The sequence below is a fragment of the Battus philenor genome, unplaced genomic scaffold (genome assembly GCF_028537555.1).
Source record: "Battus philenor isolate CCGP_79_NKW_IND1 unplaced genomic scaffold, ilBatPhil1.0.hap1 SCAF_13, whole genome shotgun sequence".
NCBI classification, from domain to species: domain Eukaryota; kingdom Metazoa; phylum Arthropoda; class Insecta; order Lepidoptera; family Papilionidae; genus Battus; species Battus philenor.
This window is the reverse complement of record NW_027181675.1, coordinates 8455671-8476375: the sequence shown is the minus strand read 5'-3', so window position 1 is coordinate 8476375 and position 20705 is coordinate 8455671. Positions and strand designations below refer to the sequence as shown.

The 20705-nt window shown below is 30.1% G+C and overlaps 3 protein-coding genes across 3 annotated transcripts; 1 reads left to right on the top strand and 2 right to left on the bottom strand.

Annotated features, from left to right (window-relative positions):
- Positions 1 to 444: 444 nt before the first annotated feature.
- Positions 445 to 5109, bottom strand: AP-2alpha (adaptor protein complex 2, subunit alpha). The gene has a single exon (XM_068776900.1). It carries the CDS (start codon positions 4928 to 4930, stop codon positions 2144 to 2146), a length of 2787 nt encoding a protein of 928 aa, XP_068633001.1. The 5' UTR covers positions 4931 to 5109; the 3' UTR covers positions 445 to 2143.
- Positions 5110 to 5874: 765 nt separating this feature from the next.
- On the top strand, positions 5875 to 15731 carry LOC137933155 (protein phosphatase PTC7 homolog). The gene is made up of 5 exons (XM_068776966.1): positions 5875 to 6341; positions 7197 to 7376; positions 9583 to 9781; positions 12348 to 12607; positions 14320 to 15731. Exons 1-5 carry the CDS (start codon positions 6113 to 6115, stop codon positions 14367 to 14369), a joined length of 918 nt encoding a protein of 305 aa, XP_068633067.1. The 5' UTR covers positions 5875 to 6112; the 3' UTR covers positions 14370 to 15731.
- On the bottom strand, positions 14872 to 20481 carry Der-2 (Derlin-2). The gene is made up of 5 exons (XM_068776967.1): positions 20250 to 20481; positions 19731 to 19964; positions 18911 to 19033; positions 18648 to 18811; positions 14872 to 17564 (listed from the first exon to the last, which is right to left on the bottom strand). The coding sequence occupies exons 1-5, from the start codon at positions 20340 to 20342 to the stop codon at positions 17429 to 17431; spliced, it is 750 nt and encodes a 249-aa protein (XP_068633068.1). The 5' UTR covers positions 20343 to 20481; the 3' UTR covers positions 14872 to 17428.
- Between the last annotated feature and the right edge of the window lie 224 nt (positions 20482 to 20705).

Here is a 20705-nt window from a genome sequence, read left to right as displayed (position 1 = left end):
ATTAGATTATAAATTGTTTTAAGTGCTTCTGTCAGTTTTAGTTGTCGCCTATATGACGACAACGTTCTGACGTTGTATGTTAGTACGTCGTTTGTTACTTGATCTGCGTATGTGGTTTTGTATTTCTATATTTGTTTTTTTCTTTGGAGGGTTTTGGTCGTAGTCTTCTACGGTGACCTACCGGCTTGGAAGATATTTGTTGTTGCTTATCTGATTATGTTCATCTGTATAGTACATGCGGGAGGGGAGATTTAGTTGTGATAATTTATCTCTATTTCAATCCTTTGTTTTTGGATTATATTGCTATTATTTTTGTTCACTAAAAACTGTAGCATGCTTGGTGATCCTTGTTATAATAATTGCCACTTTGTAAAAAAAAAATTCAAAAAAAGGTAGTAGTCAATAAAAATAAAATTCGATCATTTCGATTAAATATTTATTTATAATGACAATCGATAAGGTACAATAAAAGCGCAGGGGTAAACATCTATTATTACAGAAAACTCACAAATTTTCACACGCATTATATATAATACACGGTGACTACATAATACCGACGTGAAGAATCTGCGAAGGTACTCGCCTTACGTTTCACTTTTCATCCACAATATACACACAACATTGTACCAAGTTTATAAATACGATAAATATTTTAAAAACATTTCTTATAACTTCATTTATTCTATATCCCTTATTAAATCTATCATGCATAAAAGCTTCAGCATTCTACAAATGTATCAACACTCATTGTTGTGTATAGTTTTACTAAATTATGTATACTATGACGCTTCTCCAAACAAATTGTTATAATGAGATTCCTATATTGAAAGTAGAAGTACACATTAAAGGTTTTAAGCGTTTTACTTACTCTATGAGTATGGAAGATAAAAGTAACTTCATGCCTTCAGATAAATATGGAATGACAAACAATTTCAATAATTTTTAGATTTAAATGTTTGAATAAAGGATTCAACCTTTGTTTTCAATATTGTAGCGCATTATGTCTATACAAAATAAACACGTTCAATATTTATAAAGAAAATAATTTTCATTGATAATATATTTAAAATCAGCTGATAAGTATTTTAAATATATTTTAATTACTTTTATAGAAAATACCATTTTGGTATGTTTACGGTGAATTAAATTATTCATTAAAACAAAAAATGATATTACTAATTTCCAAGATAAATCTCTTGATTCTTTTACGTTACAATTACCAGGAACCTTACAAAAATATTTGCTTACATTATAAAGCTGTCATTTATATGTTGATTTGAGAATAACAATGAATATGATAAAAATTCTCTCAAACTTGAAAAGCATGATAAACCATTAAGTTTTACAGAAATCAGTATTGATTTAACAATTATCAATTTGGTTAAGTGTAAATTACAATAATAAAGTTTATGATGTTTTATCAAATTCAATAAGTTACTAACGCTAAATAAATCATTTGCAATAAAAGTAACAATTTTTAAATAACTATCTGTTTTCAATAAACAATTTTGAGAATGTCTTGGTTCCTGAAAACATATTTAGCATATTACAAGTATCCAAATATTTAAGCTAGCTTTATTCTGCTTGTAAACACTCAAAATAATTATTTCATACATGGTAAATTTCACTTTGGTATATTACAAATTTTATAGTTCCTAAATAAATATTTTTTTGAGTTGAGAAATAAAAATGTAATGATTGCATCAAATTCATTGTTGTATATTAAAAATCTATATACAAAAAGCAAAATATATGTGTTTTTTATTTTAAAGTATCAAGTGAATGGTGACTTGAAATGATTGATAAGTTATTGAATACTATTAGAAATAGAAGTAAATAAAAAAAGCAAGTCGAATCTATTTTTCAGTACACAAAACTTAACAATATACAAACTTGTCTTTTATCTATGTTTTTATCAGAGTACATTATTTATTCAAAATTAAATAAACCTTGCATTTTTACAAATTATTGTAACCTATACAATAAAAATATATAAAACTAAACAAGAGATTTCTAATGGAATCAGTACAAATTACAATCAAATTATGCACATTATATAACTCTGCATAACTTCCAAATTAGAACACAGGATATTAACAAATGTTGCCAATAACAATATTAACTTCTAGGTAACAGAGTTGCCTTAAAATTGATCTGCTAAAAGATTGCATATTTCTTGAGATACAGACTCCTTGCTAGATCTGACAGTGAGCCGAAACATTTGAGCTTGTTTGTTAGGTTCTAATCTCATAAGGCATCCAACTTGCTGGACTCTGGTGTGTACAATGCCTGCGCACACAAAGTTATCCGGATTGGGATCAATACCATCCAAAAGTTGCATTCCAAAACCAGATAGCTTAGTGCGTGTTGCAGTCAAATCAATAGCACCTTGAGCTTTAAAGATTTTCTGTGCTCTTTGTTGTTCACCACCTAAGTTTTTCCAGCGTGCAAAGAATGATTCCCCATTCATTTCAGTGGGTTCAAAAAATTTGTTCAAAGTGAGTGGTAGCTTCATTGTAATTTTTTGAGGGACATTATTATAAACAAAAGATACAGACATGTTGGGGGCATCAGCAAAGTCTTCAATACACTCGGCAGTTAACATCTGTTGAATCTGAGCACCTGCTTCTAGTACTGGCTCCATAGGCTTCATTTGCACATTAAGTTTATGCAGATCTGTCCAGTGTAGTTCTGGATGGACATTTTGGATAGGAAACTGTGTCTTATTACCATAAAATAGTCCAATTCGGCCCAAGTTTTGTCTGTATTCACTTTTAACACCTATTTGAATGAGGTCATTTTCAAATAGAACACCATTATTTTTAAATAGGAATTTCTTTATGTTATTCTGCTGAACGGTAGTAGGACTTATTTTAGGAGTGGTGTATAGATCCCCAAGAACATCAAGTAAACCATTACCAGCATTAGAATTTAAGCCAGGTGGAGTAGAGAGACCAAGCAGATCAGCACTTGAGTTATTGGTGTTGTTAGTTGAATTCATAGTTGCTGCTGGAACTATAGATGGTTGTGGGCTCTTGGATTCTCTAACATCATCAGGTATGCGGCCAGGTTTTTTCTTTTTCAAAACAGCCAATATAGACGATTCTCTTTCAGGAAATGCTGGCATTTCCTCAAGAACTGTAGCCAAGACATCAGAGCTTGCAACTATACTTAATTGTAAGTATTCAGAGGCCCTTTGTTGTAGTTCAACATCAGCTGACCTCAAATTAGAATCAGCTCGAAAAACTTCTTGCACTCTATTTTTAATTTCTGGAAACAAGTTTACGAGCTTTATGTAGGTAGATAACAGAAGTGCTCTAGTTGCTGCTGAGCAGAGGTGATACTTGGAATGGAGTAATTCAAATTGTACTTGAGGTGATGACTTAGTGTCACCTGCAATCAAGTTACCAAATTCACCAAGTATGTAACCACCAACTTTCACCATATTTTCATGGCAAGTTGGTGCTTGAAGTGCTTCAAACACAGTTTTAGCAGCATAGGCCTGTACCTCCTCTCTATTTATAACAATTTGTATGACTCTGTACCATACTTCTTCTGAAACATAATCACCTGCAATCCTAATAAGGTTCAGAATCACATCCACATACCAAGTGAAGTCAGTTGCATATTTTTCTGCTAGAATTGCAACTTTTAAAACCATTTCTTCCCTAATGGAATAATCAGCTGTCTCTAAATAGGCCAACATCTCCTGAACAATTTCTTCAGCATTTGTTTTATCGCACATGGCATAGAGCAAATCAACAGCCTGCTGCCGAACAGACACATCCTTCTCCATCTTCATAGATAGAATAACAACTTCTTGGTGTTTTTTAACTGCCTCATGCGAAAATTCTGAGGTAGCAAGATGACACATAGATTCGAGTGCTAAATACCTCAAGTTTGTTTCTCTATTACTTAAAAACTGCCCAAGCTGGTTACATGCACGAACCAAGAGGTTAGCTTCACTATCATTGTGAATAATAAGGCTTATAGCTTCAAATAATACAGCATTCTTAGCATTGGAATGTTGGACTTTCTTAGACTTGGGAGGTTCTTGAGCTTTATTGAAAATTGTCTCTAAACATTCAGTTAAACGCCCCTTTACCCCTGGTTCCTCTGATGGAGGGGTGTAATTTTGCAACAAGCGCAACAGTTTAACAGACAGCCAAGGAGCTGGTACAAAGTAATAGGTGTAATCTTGTAAATCTGTGTAGCTAGCAGTGACAATTCTGCTTAAGCGAGCCACAGCTAATGTGACACACCCTTTATATTCTTCAGGGTTTTTCTTGACAAGGGCATCAATAAGGGATGTTGCTGCAGTAACAACACCCATATGTGGATCATTTAGCAGATGGATGATTCTAGATGTCCATTCACCACCAGGAATTATTTCTGGTGACTTCCGAAATAATCTCAAGAGACATAATGCCGCAGATTGCTTCACCACATCCATGGTATCACCAGAAACAAGGAGCTTGGGAATCTCTGTACCAAAAGCCTCCGCCATATCTTTACTGCCAATATTAGCGATGCATTGCAGAGCAAGGTTGACATGAATTGGATTTCGTGACTGTAGATCGTTTTTTATACTCTGTATGATGAGCTTAATTAGGTCACTATTGGTATTTACCAAGACGGAAATGAATAGATATCCGATTTGTTTTTCAGAATATTTATTCGAGGATAACAGATTGACCGCTTCCATGTGACCGAAGTCGATATCATGTCCGAGCAGAAAGATAAACAGGAGTTTACAAACGTACTTTTTTTTTTGATATCCGTCAAGAGTTTTGTCCCCCTTGAACTTACTTCTGATATTCGCCAGCTCTTTGTTAATTCTTTTTATTTCTGCTTCTTTACTTTTACAGTTTCTTATATCAGATATAAAGACTGCGAGCCCTCGCATTCCATCTCCTCTCCCGGCAGGCATATTGCCAAGTGATTTATCGAACACCAGTTTTAAGCCTTATTTAAGCTTCGTATTAGAAATATAGCACAGCACACACACAACGTAATGAATATATTTTTTTTAAACCGGCATTAATTATGGATATTAAGTAAGCCGAAACAAAATTATTACTCAGAATCAAATACTGAGCTTTCTTCTACAACGCCTTCCCACATTATCTATGAAATTGAAACGTCAGAGTTGAACTGAATGAACATTTTTGTTTATGGATCAATATTCCATTTCTTTGGCAACATTTCAAAAAGATTTCCATGACAAAAAATAATGAATAATGCGTTTAATTTCTTCAAAACACAATCAATTTTCTAGTGTTCTTTATAAGAAATAAAAATATTTAACTCAAAAGTTTTTTTAATCATCATTTAATAAGTCTTAGAATTATCTTTTGAGTCTGGGTTAGCTAAATAAATTATTGACATTATTGTTTTTCCGTTATAATAATTTTTTGCATTGCACATATTTTAGTAATATTATACATGCATAAATTATATTAAAGAGTATATTAAAAGGAATCATGTGTAAAAACTTTTTTTTATTCTGGTACTCCTAACTTTAATTTGTAATATTTTTGTTTGTTTTCAACTTCTCTCGATATAATGTACAATTTTGTTTAATACTTATTCACAATTTTATAGGCAAAAATAAATTTAACTTATATTACAACAATAGATCACAATATTATTTTTTAAGTTTAAAATAGTTTATAAGTATCATACTTTACTAAATGTAGTCAAAACCTTTGATTAGATTTTTTATGAATAAATGCAGAATTATATAAACGGCATCGAAAATCTAAAACAATTTTTTACCATTGCTCGATACTACTGTGTACCACACGACGTTGCTATGACGTTTCCATCAACTAAGTGTTATCCTTGTTTCCATTCAATGCAGTTCACTCAGTCTGTAAGTCACAAGATTCACTAGCATGAAGACAGTGGGATTCTTATTACATCGAATTCGTTGCCTGTAGTTGTAGTTGATAGTGGTGTGAACAAATTGTGTAACTTCGTAATTATATTTTGTTGGAATAAATTCATCGGAAACATATTTGAATGGCCGTTCTGTGCTACAATGAGTTCATTGAAACAATTTTTTTAATAGTGAATGGAGCCTGAAGGCAAAGTACAAAATAATCATTGAATGATGCAGTCCATATTCTGGACAGGCAGAGTGTTATCACGTGCTATAAGAAATGGACTATCCAATTTTACAAGCTCCGCTGAATTAAACGTTACAAATAAGAAACATCCGTATTTAGTTTCAGTAGTTTGTGGTTTTCCTAAAGATATTGCCAATGGAAGAACTCATAAAGGGCAATTCGGAGACGACGCTTGGTTTTCAACACAATTTAGCAATGCTGATGTCATAGGTAAATTTCAGTATAAAATTCATTAGTAATTTTTGTAAATTTAAACAAATATTATCTTTTATAAATTACGTTGTTTGTTTGTCGTTTATTCATTCTTTTACCTCCACTTGTTTACGGCGTCTTTGCAATTCTGAACCTAAACCCGTAAACTATAAGGATGAAAATTCAATTTCTTAAGTTTGAAAATGCTGTTATAGTTCGTATATATGGAAATCAATGTGCTCTTATTCAGAGTTGTAATTTGACATTAAGTTATAAATTTTAAGTCAACATGTAATTTCTTTAAATTCCTTTCTTATTAAAACAAGGATATTTGTTTAAATAAATAATGAGTACAATCTTAAAACATAACATATCAATAAGTTATGCACATAAAAATGATTATTTTTTCTTATTTTATTTAAATTTTTCAATATGCATAGATAGTGCAAAAACAACCACTGTTTATAAATATTTTAGTCAACTTTTAAAATTTTCTTTGTTCAGTTATACCAATAGTAGGACATTTTAGTTGGAGGTGTTACACTTAAATAAATTATTGCATACCATTCTCTAAATGATAAAAAAATATTACTGAATTGATCGCTTGTATCTCTTTTCTACATGATGCATTGTAATTAAATATAAAATGTTGGAAATAGAAAAAGTATATTAAAGCTATGAATAATTTAGTGGTAAATTAACTGTAAAACTGGTGTAGCATGTACCTAATTTTAACTAACTTTTTATTAACTTTTTTATCTTGTATTAAATTAAAAGTGAATGCTACTTTGTGTGTATCTTTGTTTTTTTTTTTATAACAATATTTATATTTACATATAATTTTTTGGCTAAAAACAGATTTTCTAATTCTAGGGGTTGCAGATGGTGTTGGTGGCTGGCGAGCATACGGAATTGACCCTGGAGAGTTTTCTTCATATCTCATGAGAACATGTGAAAGGCTGGTTCGAATGGGTCACTTTAAACTATCGGAGCCTGGAGATCTTTTAGCTAAATCTTATTATGAACTCTTGGAACATAAAAAACCAATTTTAGGTAATCATTTAAATTATTAATCTAGTTCATAAGTTTTATTTCAAATTGAATAATTTTCAAGATCATGATGAAAATAATGAGAATCTAGTAAATGCTTCAGCTCTTCAGGTAAATATAAGTTTACTTCATTTAATTTAGTTTTTGAATGGTAAAAACATCATCAATTCAGCTGCAAGATATTCATGGCAGAACATAGGTTTCTCCTATTGGTTAATATTAAATTTCATTTTATGGTATGGTAAATTTGATTCAGGGCAATAAAAATGATAATGTTAAATAACACAATCAATTACAAATATATATATATATATATAAATACACACATATATATATATCAAATAGATATATATATATACATACTCTATTTATATTTAATACTATTATTATTTATATCAGAATTCTGTTTAATAAACAATGTTCTACAAAGGCTTGCTTTCCAATGAGGTAGAAATGGTAGCCAGGTAATAGCATCTAAGTCAAGGTTGGCTCTTTCAGGTGTCTTTGAGTCGTATGTTAAATGGGTATTATCAAAAAGTGTCAATCCTAGCTTAGGGGACTTTTGAGGGAACCCTCATGGAATAAATATAAATGATCTAAGTCCTTCAGGTGGCCTCACAAACACGTTAAATAGTAGTGTGTAACTGGCCAAGCCGCAGCTCCCCATGAAACCTTCAAGCATTGTTACCTTCAAAAGTGTTTAAGGCTAAGCATCCTCTGCAACTTGACCCTATGTACTGAGAAATCTGCGAATGTCATTTAGGCCGCGGCATAAGCCAGGTCTAAAAATTACAAAACTTTACCCTGACTAACTTTACTTATGTTATGTTCTGCCCAATTTTACAAATTGAATACTGGTTACCAGTTCTTAATTAAAATCAGTTTATGAATATAGCAGTCCAACTCCTTGTTCTGGGGATCTCATTTTGGTGCTAGGTCTATATTGCATATAAAATTCAATTTAGGCTGAAATATTCAAAGGTTGTGGTGAGCTCAAACATTTATTTTACAGGATTTTGCATTTCAAAACTACCACTAAATAACAACAGCACTGATGTACATTCATTATTCTCTTTTTAATTAATTGTAAAAGTTTTTGTTTATAACCAGTTAAAAGTTATAATGTATTTGTTTTAAAGGTTTTGTTTCATAATAAAATATCAGTTTTGCAAATTATTTACTGATTCATGCATTAGAAAAATTCCACTCTGAGAAATTCTTTTTATTTGACACGAATTTGTTTTTTTCGTAAAAAATGAACGTTAATAATTTTTTTCCTCTATATGGTTAATACATACCAGATTTGTTAACAGGCATGTATATAGTCAATTGTTTGAAAATCGAAATTACAACCTTCGAGATCACCCTTATTAGATGAATGCCCTCATCTATATGTAAAGGAGTTCTTCCAATATTCAGATTTGATATGTGAGAATAGCATCCATTTTTTAATTACCTATTTTAATACCTCTTGAAATTTAAATCTATAAATACAAAAGAGGACTTATCAACCTTTTCAGCCCCTTGTTATAGATTTATAGGTAGTAGGCTTATTATTCTGATTTTTATATCTGTAAGACAGACTTCGCCTAAAGATCACCTAGTGTCTGTTCTTGTTCTACCCACATCCAGCAACTTCCCGTGACTATAACTACGTCGATGCATATAGTGAGGGCATACGCTAAGTCTACCGGCTCGTGAACGCCATTTGAGAACCTTTCGTCCCTAACGTCTGAACATTGCATGGGCGATGTACCGCGCCCACTGTCTAAGTACTGAACAATTCTTCAAGCCACCTCGGAGACCTTTTTTCTGTGGATATCATGATTTCTGTGCCTTGCAGTGGGCGTCTATTAACTGATATAATGATGTTAATATTTTATATCTATTGTTACTAGGTGGTCAAATATTTTTTTGTTCATTATACAACATAACCTATTGTGGGGTGTTGTTTTAATGACTATTGTAAGAGGATTCTAAGAATAACAGTTGTGTTAACGGTTGCGCTGAAAGATTCTTATCATGCCGCACTCGACCAATATTCAGTCCGGCGCGGCCCGCGTATGCAAACATCAACACTGACACTCCCCTGATCTAGTTTGTGTTTATTGTATAAACTGCATTACAATATACATAGAGTTTTGTTGTCTTTTTGTGTGAGTTTATTAGTGTGAAACAAAATATAAAACTTATTTAATTCTAATTCCAGGCAGCAGTACAGCATGTGTAATGATCTTAGACCGGAATGAGAGTATAATGCGTGCAGCGAACATTGGAGACAGTGGGTACATGGTTGTACGAGGCGGTCGAATAGTACACAGATCACATGAGCAACAACATTATTTTAATACTCCATACCAACTTAGCTTACCACCACCTGGTCATGACAGGAATGTGCTAAGTGATCGGTAAGTTATTTTTTCTTGATGTTATGGTTTTGAAGAGTATAGCTTAAAATAATATTATAGCTGTTGTTAAATTGTTTTTCACATGTCAGTCTCTGTTTAATCCCAATAACGAAATAAGTTCATATAAAAAATAACTTCCGCTATGTAGAGGAAGTAGCTATGTATTAGTCCTCTTCTTACCTAGGAAGGACTTCTGCAAAGCAACACCTGAATCTATTAGATAAAAAATAACTACTATTTATTGACTAGTACTGTGGCATACCGTGAGTAATGTATCATTTAAATAAATTTTCAGTATGTATTGATACATTTGTAAGTCACAGTACAAATCTCTAAATGAAATTAAAAAACAGAATTTTAATGAACTAACTTCTTATTGGCATATTTTATCACAATTAAAACGTCACAGACGCTAAACATAAGGTTAGTTCAATATAGATAATAGTATAAACAAGCTCAAGGCTATTCAGTTGATTTGCAGTGTGCTGGAAATACATTTGTAAAATCAATTTTGTCTCACATATATGCATTACTATTACATACATATATCATTTTTATCACATAAAATAGACTCTATTCCATATTATCATGTATTTCTATTACACATTATATCTTTTAAAATTTTCACCACACTTTAAAACATGCATTTTCATGGTGGTAAACCATTAAAATACTATAATTGAAGTTATTAAACAAGTTAAATATCCATGTTAATATAGATACTACTTTGGTTATTTAAGTAAGATTTCATGCTAATTGTTAGGATTCTGATATTCTTCTTGTTACAATTATTTATTGTGATTTACCAAATGTTAAATTTCTACTCATACAAGTGATAATAATATGCTCAGTTTATACAATTCTTAATACAATAAATTGTTTACATGCTGTAGTCAATTATGCCCAATAAACTGAGCTCAAAATACGCTCATTATTCATAAAACTCATTGTACCAGTATATATATATAACCGGCTAGCTAATGAGTTATAAGTTCTCGTAATTTCATCTTCTTTTCTAATGTAAAATAGTAGATTTCTGTTATACTAAATAATAGTTAGTAGTAATAGTAATTTTCAAATGTAGTTTTTCACAAAAATAATACTTTAAAATAAAACATACACAAAGAAATAGTATTAATATATAATATAAAAATAGTAGAGGCTAGATTATTATTATATATATAATGTTTATAATAAAACTAGCTGATTCCGCAAATGATATTTTGCAAAAAAATAAAGTTTTTAATTAACAAATAAAGAATAAGAGTTGATCTTAGAGGGGTGAAAATTTAGGGTTGTATCTATTTTTTTATGCTGTAACACAAAATAATGAAAACAAAAACTTTCCTCAAAAAATTCAAAAAAAAATTTTAAGGGTGAACAACCCTTAGCACTTAGGGGAATGGAAAATTTGTGTTGCCAATAATATTTAGTAAAATTATGAGGTACTTGCATCGTTATAGCTTTGTACAACAACATTTAGCTTCATATGATGTTTTTGTGGATTACATTAATAGATGTTGCGGGCAATGCGTTAAAGTCATAAGACTTGTATTATCTCAGGGACTGACGGTCATGTGCCCATTTCACTTCCAATGTTGTTATGTTTGCATGGACTAATATTAGAATTTTTAGCATTTTGGATCTTCGCCAGCTCTTAAACATTCACGTGCTTCATTTAATTTTGTCGTGACGTTTGTATTATTGTTACTACTTTATAACATAAATAAATCAACTTCATATATTGACTTATATGCATTATAATTTTTCGTTCTTAGTATAATTACTGTGTTCAAAATTTCTTTTTTTATTCCTTACAACAATAAATTGGATTTCTCAGCAATAACTAGTTTTTTTTTAAAAAAAAAAACAGATTTTATGGTTAAAACATTAATCCTTATATTGTAGTAGAAAGAGGGAAGTCTGACAGTTTTAAAGAATTTGTCCAGTGCCATCACATACAGTCTCTTGCAGTCAGTATTGTAATATTAAAAGAAAATAGTTGTAGTATAAAATAACATAACAGAACTTGTGAGAACTGGTACTGTTTTTTATGAATGAGGATGTTTAGTCACTGTTGGTTTTCATGTATTTCTCAAATAAGACTCCAATCAGCTCTCAGTTTCTATCACTGCTATTATTCGGCTTTCGATATTGGCAATTATAAAATACAAAACATGTACTCGAAAATAGATGCCGGTCAGTTTAGAAAAATTTTCGTTGTATTTTAGTAAAATAGCGAGTTAACGAAATAGTTAAAATTTTCCGAATTTTAAGATTAAAGGAGTTCATTCGATTCGAGTGCTGTTAAATGTCATACTGGTGGCAGTTAATTATATATATCGCGATCAAAAAAATGCATATACATGTTTGGGAATAGAAAAATATAAAATGAAATGTAGTTGTTGAAAATTCTGTATTTCTTAGTTGAATGACTGTCTGTAAGTTCAAAATCTTTTATATTTCATTAACATAGTTAAGAGAAATTTTTAATGCGGTGTGCTTTGTGTTTTGAGAGTTTTAGTGTTTTATAAATATATTTATAGCTATTTTATGGTACTTTTAGGCCTGAATCTGCGGAAACTTCAGAGTTTCACGTCGAGTGCGGTGACGTAATCCTCGTGGCGACAGACGGCGTGTTCGACAACGTGCCCGAACCGGTGCTGGTGGCCGAGATGCGACGCGCGCAGGGCTTAGAAGGCGATGCTCAGAGATTACAGGCCGTCGCTAACTCAATCGCGTGGATGGCTCGGAATTTATCATTTGACGGCTGTTACATGTCACCTTTCGCTAAAAGCGCCCGACAAAATGGCATCGATGCTATTGGTATGTAACGTGTTTATTTATTTTACGTCAATTTAATGCAGCATTTAAAATTTTATGCTTCTTTTAAATAGTTTATATTCGAAAAGAGAGACCTAAAATAAACTAATTGAATTAATGAAAATATTAAATACTAGCTCCATAATTCAGCAATTTCAATAATATATGATAAAGTAAATTTAAAAACGGGAAAATAATTTTCATAATGGATGTATTGTTTTTAATTTTCTTCTGACACCCTTTTTTAAATGTTTGTATAAAGTATTGATCTACATTTTACGAAGTTGTTCCAAACATTACCCATATGTATAAATATTTTCAATATTACTTGGGTACTAAGAACATTGGCACGGAAATAATGAAATGTTAATTAAATATTTTTCATTAACACTCGCCATTTAATTGTATTGTACATATTATCTTACATTAGATAAACAGGTTATAAATCACATTTTTAAAAATGAATATAAAAATTCTGTCCGTTGGAACCGAAAGGTCCTCATGTGGTGACAACAAGCCAGGTAGATGCGTTGCGGTTAAACCAGACACAAAGTGGACCAACGACATAATTAAGGTTGCTGGGTACGGGCAGCGCAAATGCGGTCAACGTAGCAATCTTTAGGGGGGGATGTCTGTGTCTTGCAGTGACCATCTATCGGCTAACAAGATGATGATGATGATAATAAAATTCTTTATAACAATTTTGAATTTTTGCTAGCAACTTCCACTGGTTTCATGTAATAAGTAATAATAAAAATTTCTAAATATTTTTAATAACTAAAGCATTTTTAAGTTTAAGACGGTAATTAAAAAGATGTTATTTATGTATGATATAAATACATTACTTTTGTCACTATACATTAATTATAATGTCACGTGTGCTTGCATGTGTTGATAAATCAGATGAGAGCAACTGTGACAATTAGTTTATGAAAAGTTATATGTATACAATTAGTTCTCTGGGCTGCGCACTTCACGTGCCCTGCACTGCTTTATGTGGGTAAATTTTGTTAAATCAATTCTTGGTAAATTTTTACCTGCCGTTTTGCGTCCACGATTTTTTAGAATACTCTGTTGATATCAACTCAAGAAATATTATATTTTACCAAAATTAATCTCAAAACTTTATGATGACTTTAAGATATTGTGATAGCTATATTTACATGTTAATATTGGTTATAGGTGTAAAAGCTTCAAGGAAGAGATATATAGCTCATTTGACAGTAAAAAACTCTTACACCAATTTCCAATTACCCTGTATATTATGAAAAGTTTGAAACAGTTACAGTTACAATAATTTAATTTTTCTATTGGAACGCAACAGGCTAATAACTTATGGCAGTACAGAGCAATTAAATATTTATTTGAATATAGTAAATATTAATCAAAGTTTTATCAACTGTTTTTAGACATTGAGTTGTTTATTATATTTGCAACCAAAGGTTTTTCAATGGGGTCCATGTACCATACATTAATTGACAGCAATTGAGCTATACATTCACAACCTTTAAAGATTTTACACCTATAACTAATCATCACATCTTATTTTCTGTCTACTATCAATATTTTGTATGTTGATAATAAACAATGAGACATTAAGAAATAAAATGAAAACAAATAAAAACAAAGCAAGCAGCTTTAACTATTTATTTTTGTTTAAAACAAATTTTGTTGCATTAAAATAATTACATATGTTATTCCTTCTTTTCTTTCAGGAGGAAAACCCGATGACATTACGGTGCTACTTGCAATTGTAGCGCTATGAAATTGTCTATGTACATCAAGTAAAAAAATATTAACAAGATGATGTTAAAAAATAGCAAAATTAATTAATAGAGATACCAAAAAATATAAATTTGGTCATTTTGCAATAAAAATGTGTAATGGTAACTTTAGGATAACTTACGATATCAATGTTCATGTAAATTTGATTTGTTATTGAGATGTATAAATAGTGATAATTCAATGTGATTTAATTAATGACAGCCTATGAAAACGCTAGTCACTTGTGGTGTGAATTTAGAGTTGTGTCACTAATTCTTATTCATTTTTTGTAACAATGCTTTTATCAAAGTATCATTAAAGAAGTTACATTTATGAGCTACTTTAAAAGTAGAATAACAATGTTTTAATTTATCGGATAAAAACATAACTTAATTTACTTTTTTGTAGTTTAGAAAATGCATCTGTGAAAAGTATCACTTTATTCAAGTTATTTGTGGTCTCAACAGTTGTTATATTATAACAGTAAATGACATATTTTGTTAAAAAAAATTAAATGATCTGATTCACTAACTTTGATTAATTACGAAACAGTTCGATTGTTGTTAATTTAATTATGATAAGATTATATTTTAATTGCAAAAATGCATAACGGTATTTTGGCTATAGCTGAATCATTGATTGTAATGTACACATAGACACATCTCTCAATATGGCTTGTCTATGCTGGTGAGTTGAATTAAATATTTCTGTATCTGTTGATGTTGTACACATGTATGGTTTTGTGAATGTGAAGTGAATGTGCTGATGTATGAAGACTGAATTAGTTCTATTACTTTTGTTTTAACTGTAAATTTATGTTGTTACAATATGATTATTTAAATCATTTTGCCATGTTAATAGATGTCAATACCTAAACTTGGCACTACCGTTTTTTAAATACTTTATTTCTTAAATTTACAATTCATTATTATCATTAACATTTTTAATACAAGTCTTTCAGATTATAATTCAAAGAATAAAGTACTTTTTTTATTATTGAGGCATTTAATGATTTTTAAATTAAATGCTATAGTTTCAAATGCAGTATTTAATATTGTTTTCAATTTTACATGATCAAGTAGTTGCAAGGAGCATTTATATGGATGGTCTATGTAATTGTCTATTCATGCAATTTTTATTTGTTTAAAATTATTTCATTAATTTATTTGATTTCGTAGTGTATAAATATATTTTTGTTATAAATTAGTTTCTTAAAGAACTGTCGGCGACATTGACATATGTGGCATTGAGTGTCAATATTCTACTTAATGCATTGATTGATTTTGCTTAACAAGTGTAATTTACATGGGGCCTGCTCCAAAAATTTGTAGATTGTGTAAAAATTTTAAAATAAATTATGGATATACTATTTCTTTTAATTAGTTTATAGAAAACCCACACATAAAAGTTAAAATAGGTTAAACTCAACTAATATTATCATTTTCACATCAATATTTTTTTTTAAATAGTACCACTTATCTCAATGGCCTTGTGTTTTGGATGTTTCCTGTTAATTTTTTTTAACGCTATTACTAAAAAAAAGCATTAGGGCCCAAATACATTCAGAAGGTTAATAGCACGTCAAGATTTAATGGCGTTCACAGCAAGCGACTACTGCAAGGCGTAGGCAGTTGGTTGTTTCTTTTCTAAGTGGTACATAAGAGACTATACTTAAACAGGCCATCATTTTTAATCAGATATGATTACGTTATATTCTCTGGTTATATATCTCATACTTTACGTTTAGGGAGAATAATTTTGGATAACAGAATACTGTTTTCAAATAATCATACACTAAGTCATACTTTGGTGGCAAGATATTTATTTTAACTGTGTTCACTATTGAAATGCTTTAGTTTTCGACAGAAACATGGTTATCTCCTTTTTAAGATTTGGTTTGGTTGTTTTTGGTTGAAAAATAGGTTTAAGACAAACAATTTTTTTCTCTCCCTTGTAGTAGCTATATAACAAGCTGGATATTTATACGATTTTACTAGTATTTATTTAATTTACATGACGGTATAACCAAACTATTTTTTAAAATATTTATTTCTGAACGTAATGTTAAAAACGAGATTTTTTCGAGGTAATAACCATAAGGAAGGCTCTGATTTTACAAAGTGTTTTCGTTTCAATTATCATTGATGTGACATCAGCAAACATTGACTGCATTGACCTAACATACATGCGGCTATTAATGTTGATTCTTTATAATCACTCACATTAAGCTCGAAAAGTAAGATCTGTGATGAATATTTACATAACAATTTAAACTGGAAGTATTATAATTTATGCGCAATGTTTAAGGAATCTAATATAACCATCTAACTTATTTGGATTCATAACGGATGTAGATAAGCTATGTGTGATTAATGAGTCCTAATAGCATAATAAAGTGGAAAATCATTTAGTAACCCCAGTCAAAACTAGACCGAAAATTGATTTTCTAATGCCATCAATTTATATGCACATACACACACACAAACATGTTAATAGCATACCAAAGCCCTTGCTAACTCATTCTATAAATATTAAAAATAAGTACTTAAATTTTATAACCAACCAAAAGTATTAAAATAACATGAATATGTCTAAAATGCTTATTTTTTATTACATGCACAAAAAACCTTACACAATTAGATTATAGTATAAATCCATTTCTTCTAAATGTTAAAAACTGGGAAATAAATATACAAGAATACCATAACGTTAAAGTCCCTTACACAAATAAAAAGATGGTAAATGCTATGTGTGTGTAAACATTGCAATTGATAGTTTAATTTTAGGTCTAACAGATGCGGCACATTCTTCGCATTGATAATTAATTATTGCCTCTATTTGTCTCAATGTACAGCGTTTTATTTTTAATGGAAGTCATAACTGTGTTCCTGTAGCCACTACACTGTAGTGTATCACTACTTGTAGTATATTAATATATTGCATTGGAGTAAACATGTACCATGGTCTAGTTCAAAGAATAATTCTTAAATGTATTTTTTACAATTTTTATGTAAAATATTTTCACATTCTTTATGAATTCGGTGAATTTTTGTTTGATAATTATCTATTTTGTTCTTCATTATTTTCGGCGACATTACGTCCTGCATCCCAATCAACGCCTCCAGGGCGAATGTTTGCCACATCTGGGAGGAGGTCGTATTCTGGCATATCAGGAATTGGGTCAAACAGTTTCTTACTGAAATTAATATAATAAATAAAGTTATAACATATTTTTTAATTTTAGACAAAGTTACAAAAAACAAAATCAGAGGAAATAGACAAAAAAATTAAGTACAAAGAGCAGTCTTACAGCATAAGATCATCTTATATTATTCTTAAAAATGACCATATAATGAAGAGACTTGATTAGTACGTAAAAAAGTAGACCAAAAATTGAAAAGTATTATAAAGTATATAAAAGTATGATAAGGGATTAGAGGATAATAGTTGCCCAGCAGCTTGTTTAATTCCTTGGCCTTTACTAGAATATTATCTACAATCTGAAGATATTGCAGAAATTTTAAAACAGTACTCCTGTATTACTAATGCATTGTGGTTTGTCAAAAACTGTGAACCAAATGAGTATGCCTACTGTGAAAAAGACAAAGCAGTATAAGCTGCCAGATACAAAAGAAGATTAAACCACTATTGTGGCCCATTACTGAAAATCACTACTGTAGAAGTGAATGTAGCACTGCTAGAGTTGAACTGCAGTACATAGCTGAGTGAGGCTACCCATAGAGAGAACCTTTGTATCTTTCCTGTCACCTAAAATTATTAAGTTAAGCTGATAATTAAAAATCTTTCTTCAATTGCTAACAACTAGCTTGTTCAGCAAAACTCTAAAACTAACCTAAGAAAATGGAAAATTGCTTAGAGTGGTATAAGGAAAATAAAAGGGAGACAGTACTTGATTTAGTGCTGTAACACTCAAATGTGATTATGGCTGGATAGCCAGTTAGAGACAGTAAAGAAAATAAAATATGAATTACTAGTCATGAAGTAAAATTCCCAAACTATGACTAATTGAATTCAATCATGTGTATTTTCATTCATTTTGGTACTTTATAAAAGAATAAATAACCTTGTCTAAATCAGAAGTAAATAAAGAGCTAATCTCTTTTTCCTTAAGTTGAATAACATAATTTTAATTTATTTGTGAGGTATAGACACAAATATCTGCATAAAGTACACTATAAAAATTGAAAATAAAAATACTGTTGGCTTCAGTCTATAATAATAAATTTAGCCATTCCTTGATTATTAAAAGGAAACTTACAGAAATCTTGGAGTTTTAAGAAATTTTTGCCCTCCTCTTTGTCTTGGAAGAACATCTTCTAAGAAAAAATATATGTGTCCAATGGCCATTCCCACTAAGTCAACAGATATTGCATTACCCAGAAGAACTGAGAAACCAAGTAACACCCATGGTAGGTATGGTGCCTGTTGAACAATTTAATAATAATAGTCATTAAAATATATCTAAAGTCAGGGCCTTTATACATTATATAAATTTAATTTAAAAAAGATCTGTATAATCACCTGAAAATTCATGAGGCCAAAGAAATTCATTCTGACAAATACATTCCGACGCGACCACACATATACAATCATAATTGTAAAAGCTTGACCTAGAAATAATAAATTAACAAAGAAAGCAGAGAACTGTCAATGAAAGTAGGTTAAGGAATATATTGTTACTTAATTTAATTATTATATTGTATAAATGATTGAAATTGAAAATATGATTCATCTCAATCAAGCCAAAGTGATACACTTGCTATCTCTGTATATAAAATCGCAATTTGACCTGACCTGGTAATTTTTCAATATTGTTAACATTTTCTTAATTCATTATCATAAGTATGTATGTCAGTAGAACACATCACAAAAATTGGCTCCCAAGTTATTGCACATAAACCCAGTTTAGTTCTTTATTTTATGGGCATCTTACAAGAAATAATTTTTTTAAATGAAATTCCAACTTCAAAATTATAATATTTACCATCTTATCTATTTGAATTCATGTTGTCGTTTTAGCTTATGAAATATTTTTAAAAATAACGTAGTCCCTGAAACAAAATGAGTGCAGTGGAGCTTAGGGAAATCAGCCTATTAACACAAGACAACTAAGTACTTTTCAGTTTGTTTTTACTGTTACATATTAAAAATATTATCTATTGATAGTAAATCTACAAATATAACTGCAAACAACCAAATTGTATTTAAAACCAAAATTTTATTGGAAATTTGGAGATAATTATCTTTCAATAATAACACTGAATATATTAATAAAAATATGTAAGTGTTCGTTCATAACATAAAAATTAATATTAAAAAAATATTATTAATCAAAGGATACAATCATCAAAGTTCCGCCAAATATGAACATAACAACAAAATCAGCTGTCCTTCCTCTAAATGATCCCTCCTCCAACATTCTACAATATCTATATGTAAATATCATATTGAAGAAAAAATTAAAGCCTAAATTTCCAAAAAAGAGGAATGTTGTTAACAATCTCCATAACTGGAACCCTTTTAATATCAGATTTGGATTGAAATACAGTCGAAATGGAGAAACGAGATCCAATTGCTGAAAAAGTAATTTATGTAAAGCTTAAAATGATTGAACATAATTAAAGTTTTAGGTAGAATTTTAAGGTACTTTATAGCATTAGCAAAAATTATAAGTTTTAGAGACTTTACTAATACGTCTACGTCTAAAAATGTATGAAATAAAAAAATAAAGGCGAAATTAATAATTTTATCCGCAGGACTGTAGAACGTCCGCGAGACGCAACGCTTTAATTACCAAGAGACATCATAGGCAAAGAACTCATGATAATTTATTTTCATAAAACTTTATTTTGATACTCACTACAGCTAATGTTGTGATAACACAAGCTGTTGTATAAGCTCTCGTAACAGGGGGTACAAGCATATATTCTTGAAATAATGTTTGATATGCCATTTTTAAATACACAAATAATAACGAAAGTTCACTACAACCACATATTTATTTCTTATATTCAATTCCTACTCGGCTTCGAAACGATTGGACCACATCACTCTTGAAGTAGGTACCTACGCAACGTTGTTGATATAATTGATAAATCTCTATTACAGAAGATGACAGTGCTCTAATACGCGTTCAAACTTCATATATAAACATTTAAAATTGTAATAATTTTTACTATTTTTAATAAAATTTACAATAATTACAAGTAAAACACGAAGTAAAAAAACGATATATGCGACTAACGAAATATATAATGATAAAGATTATGTAGAAGTTTAATTGGATCGAAGGTTAGGATTTTTTAATATTAATAAG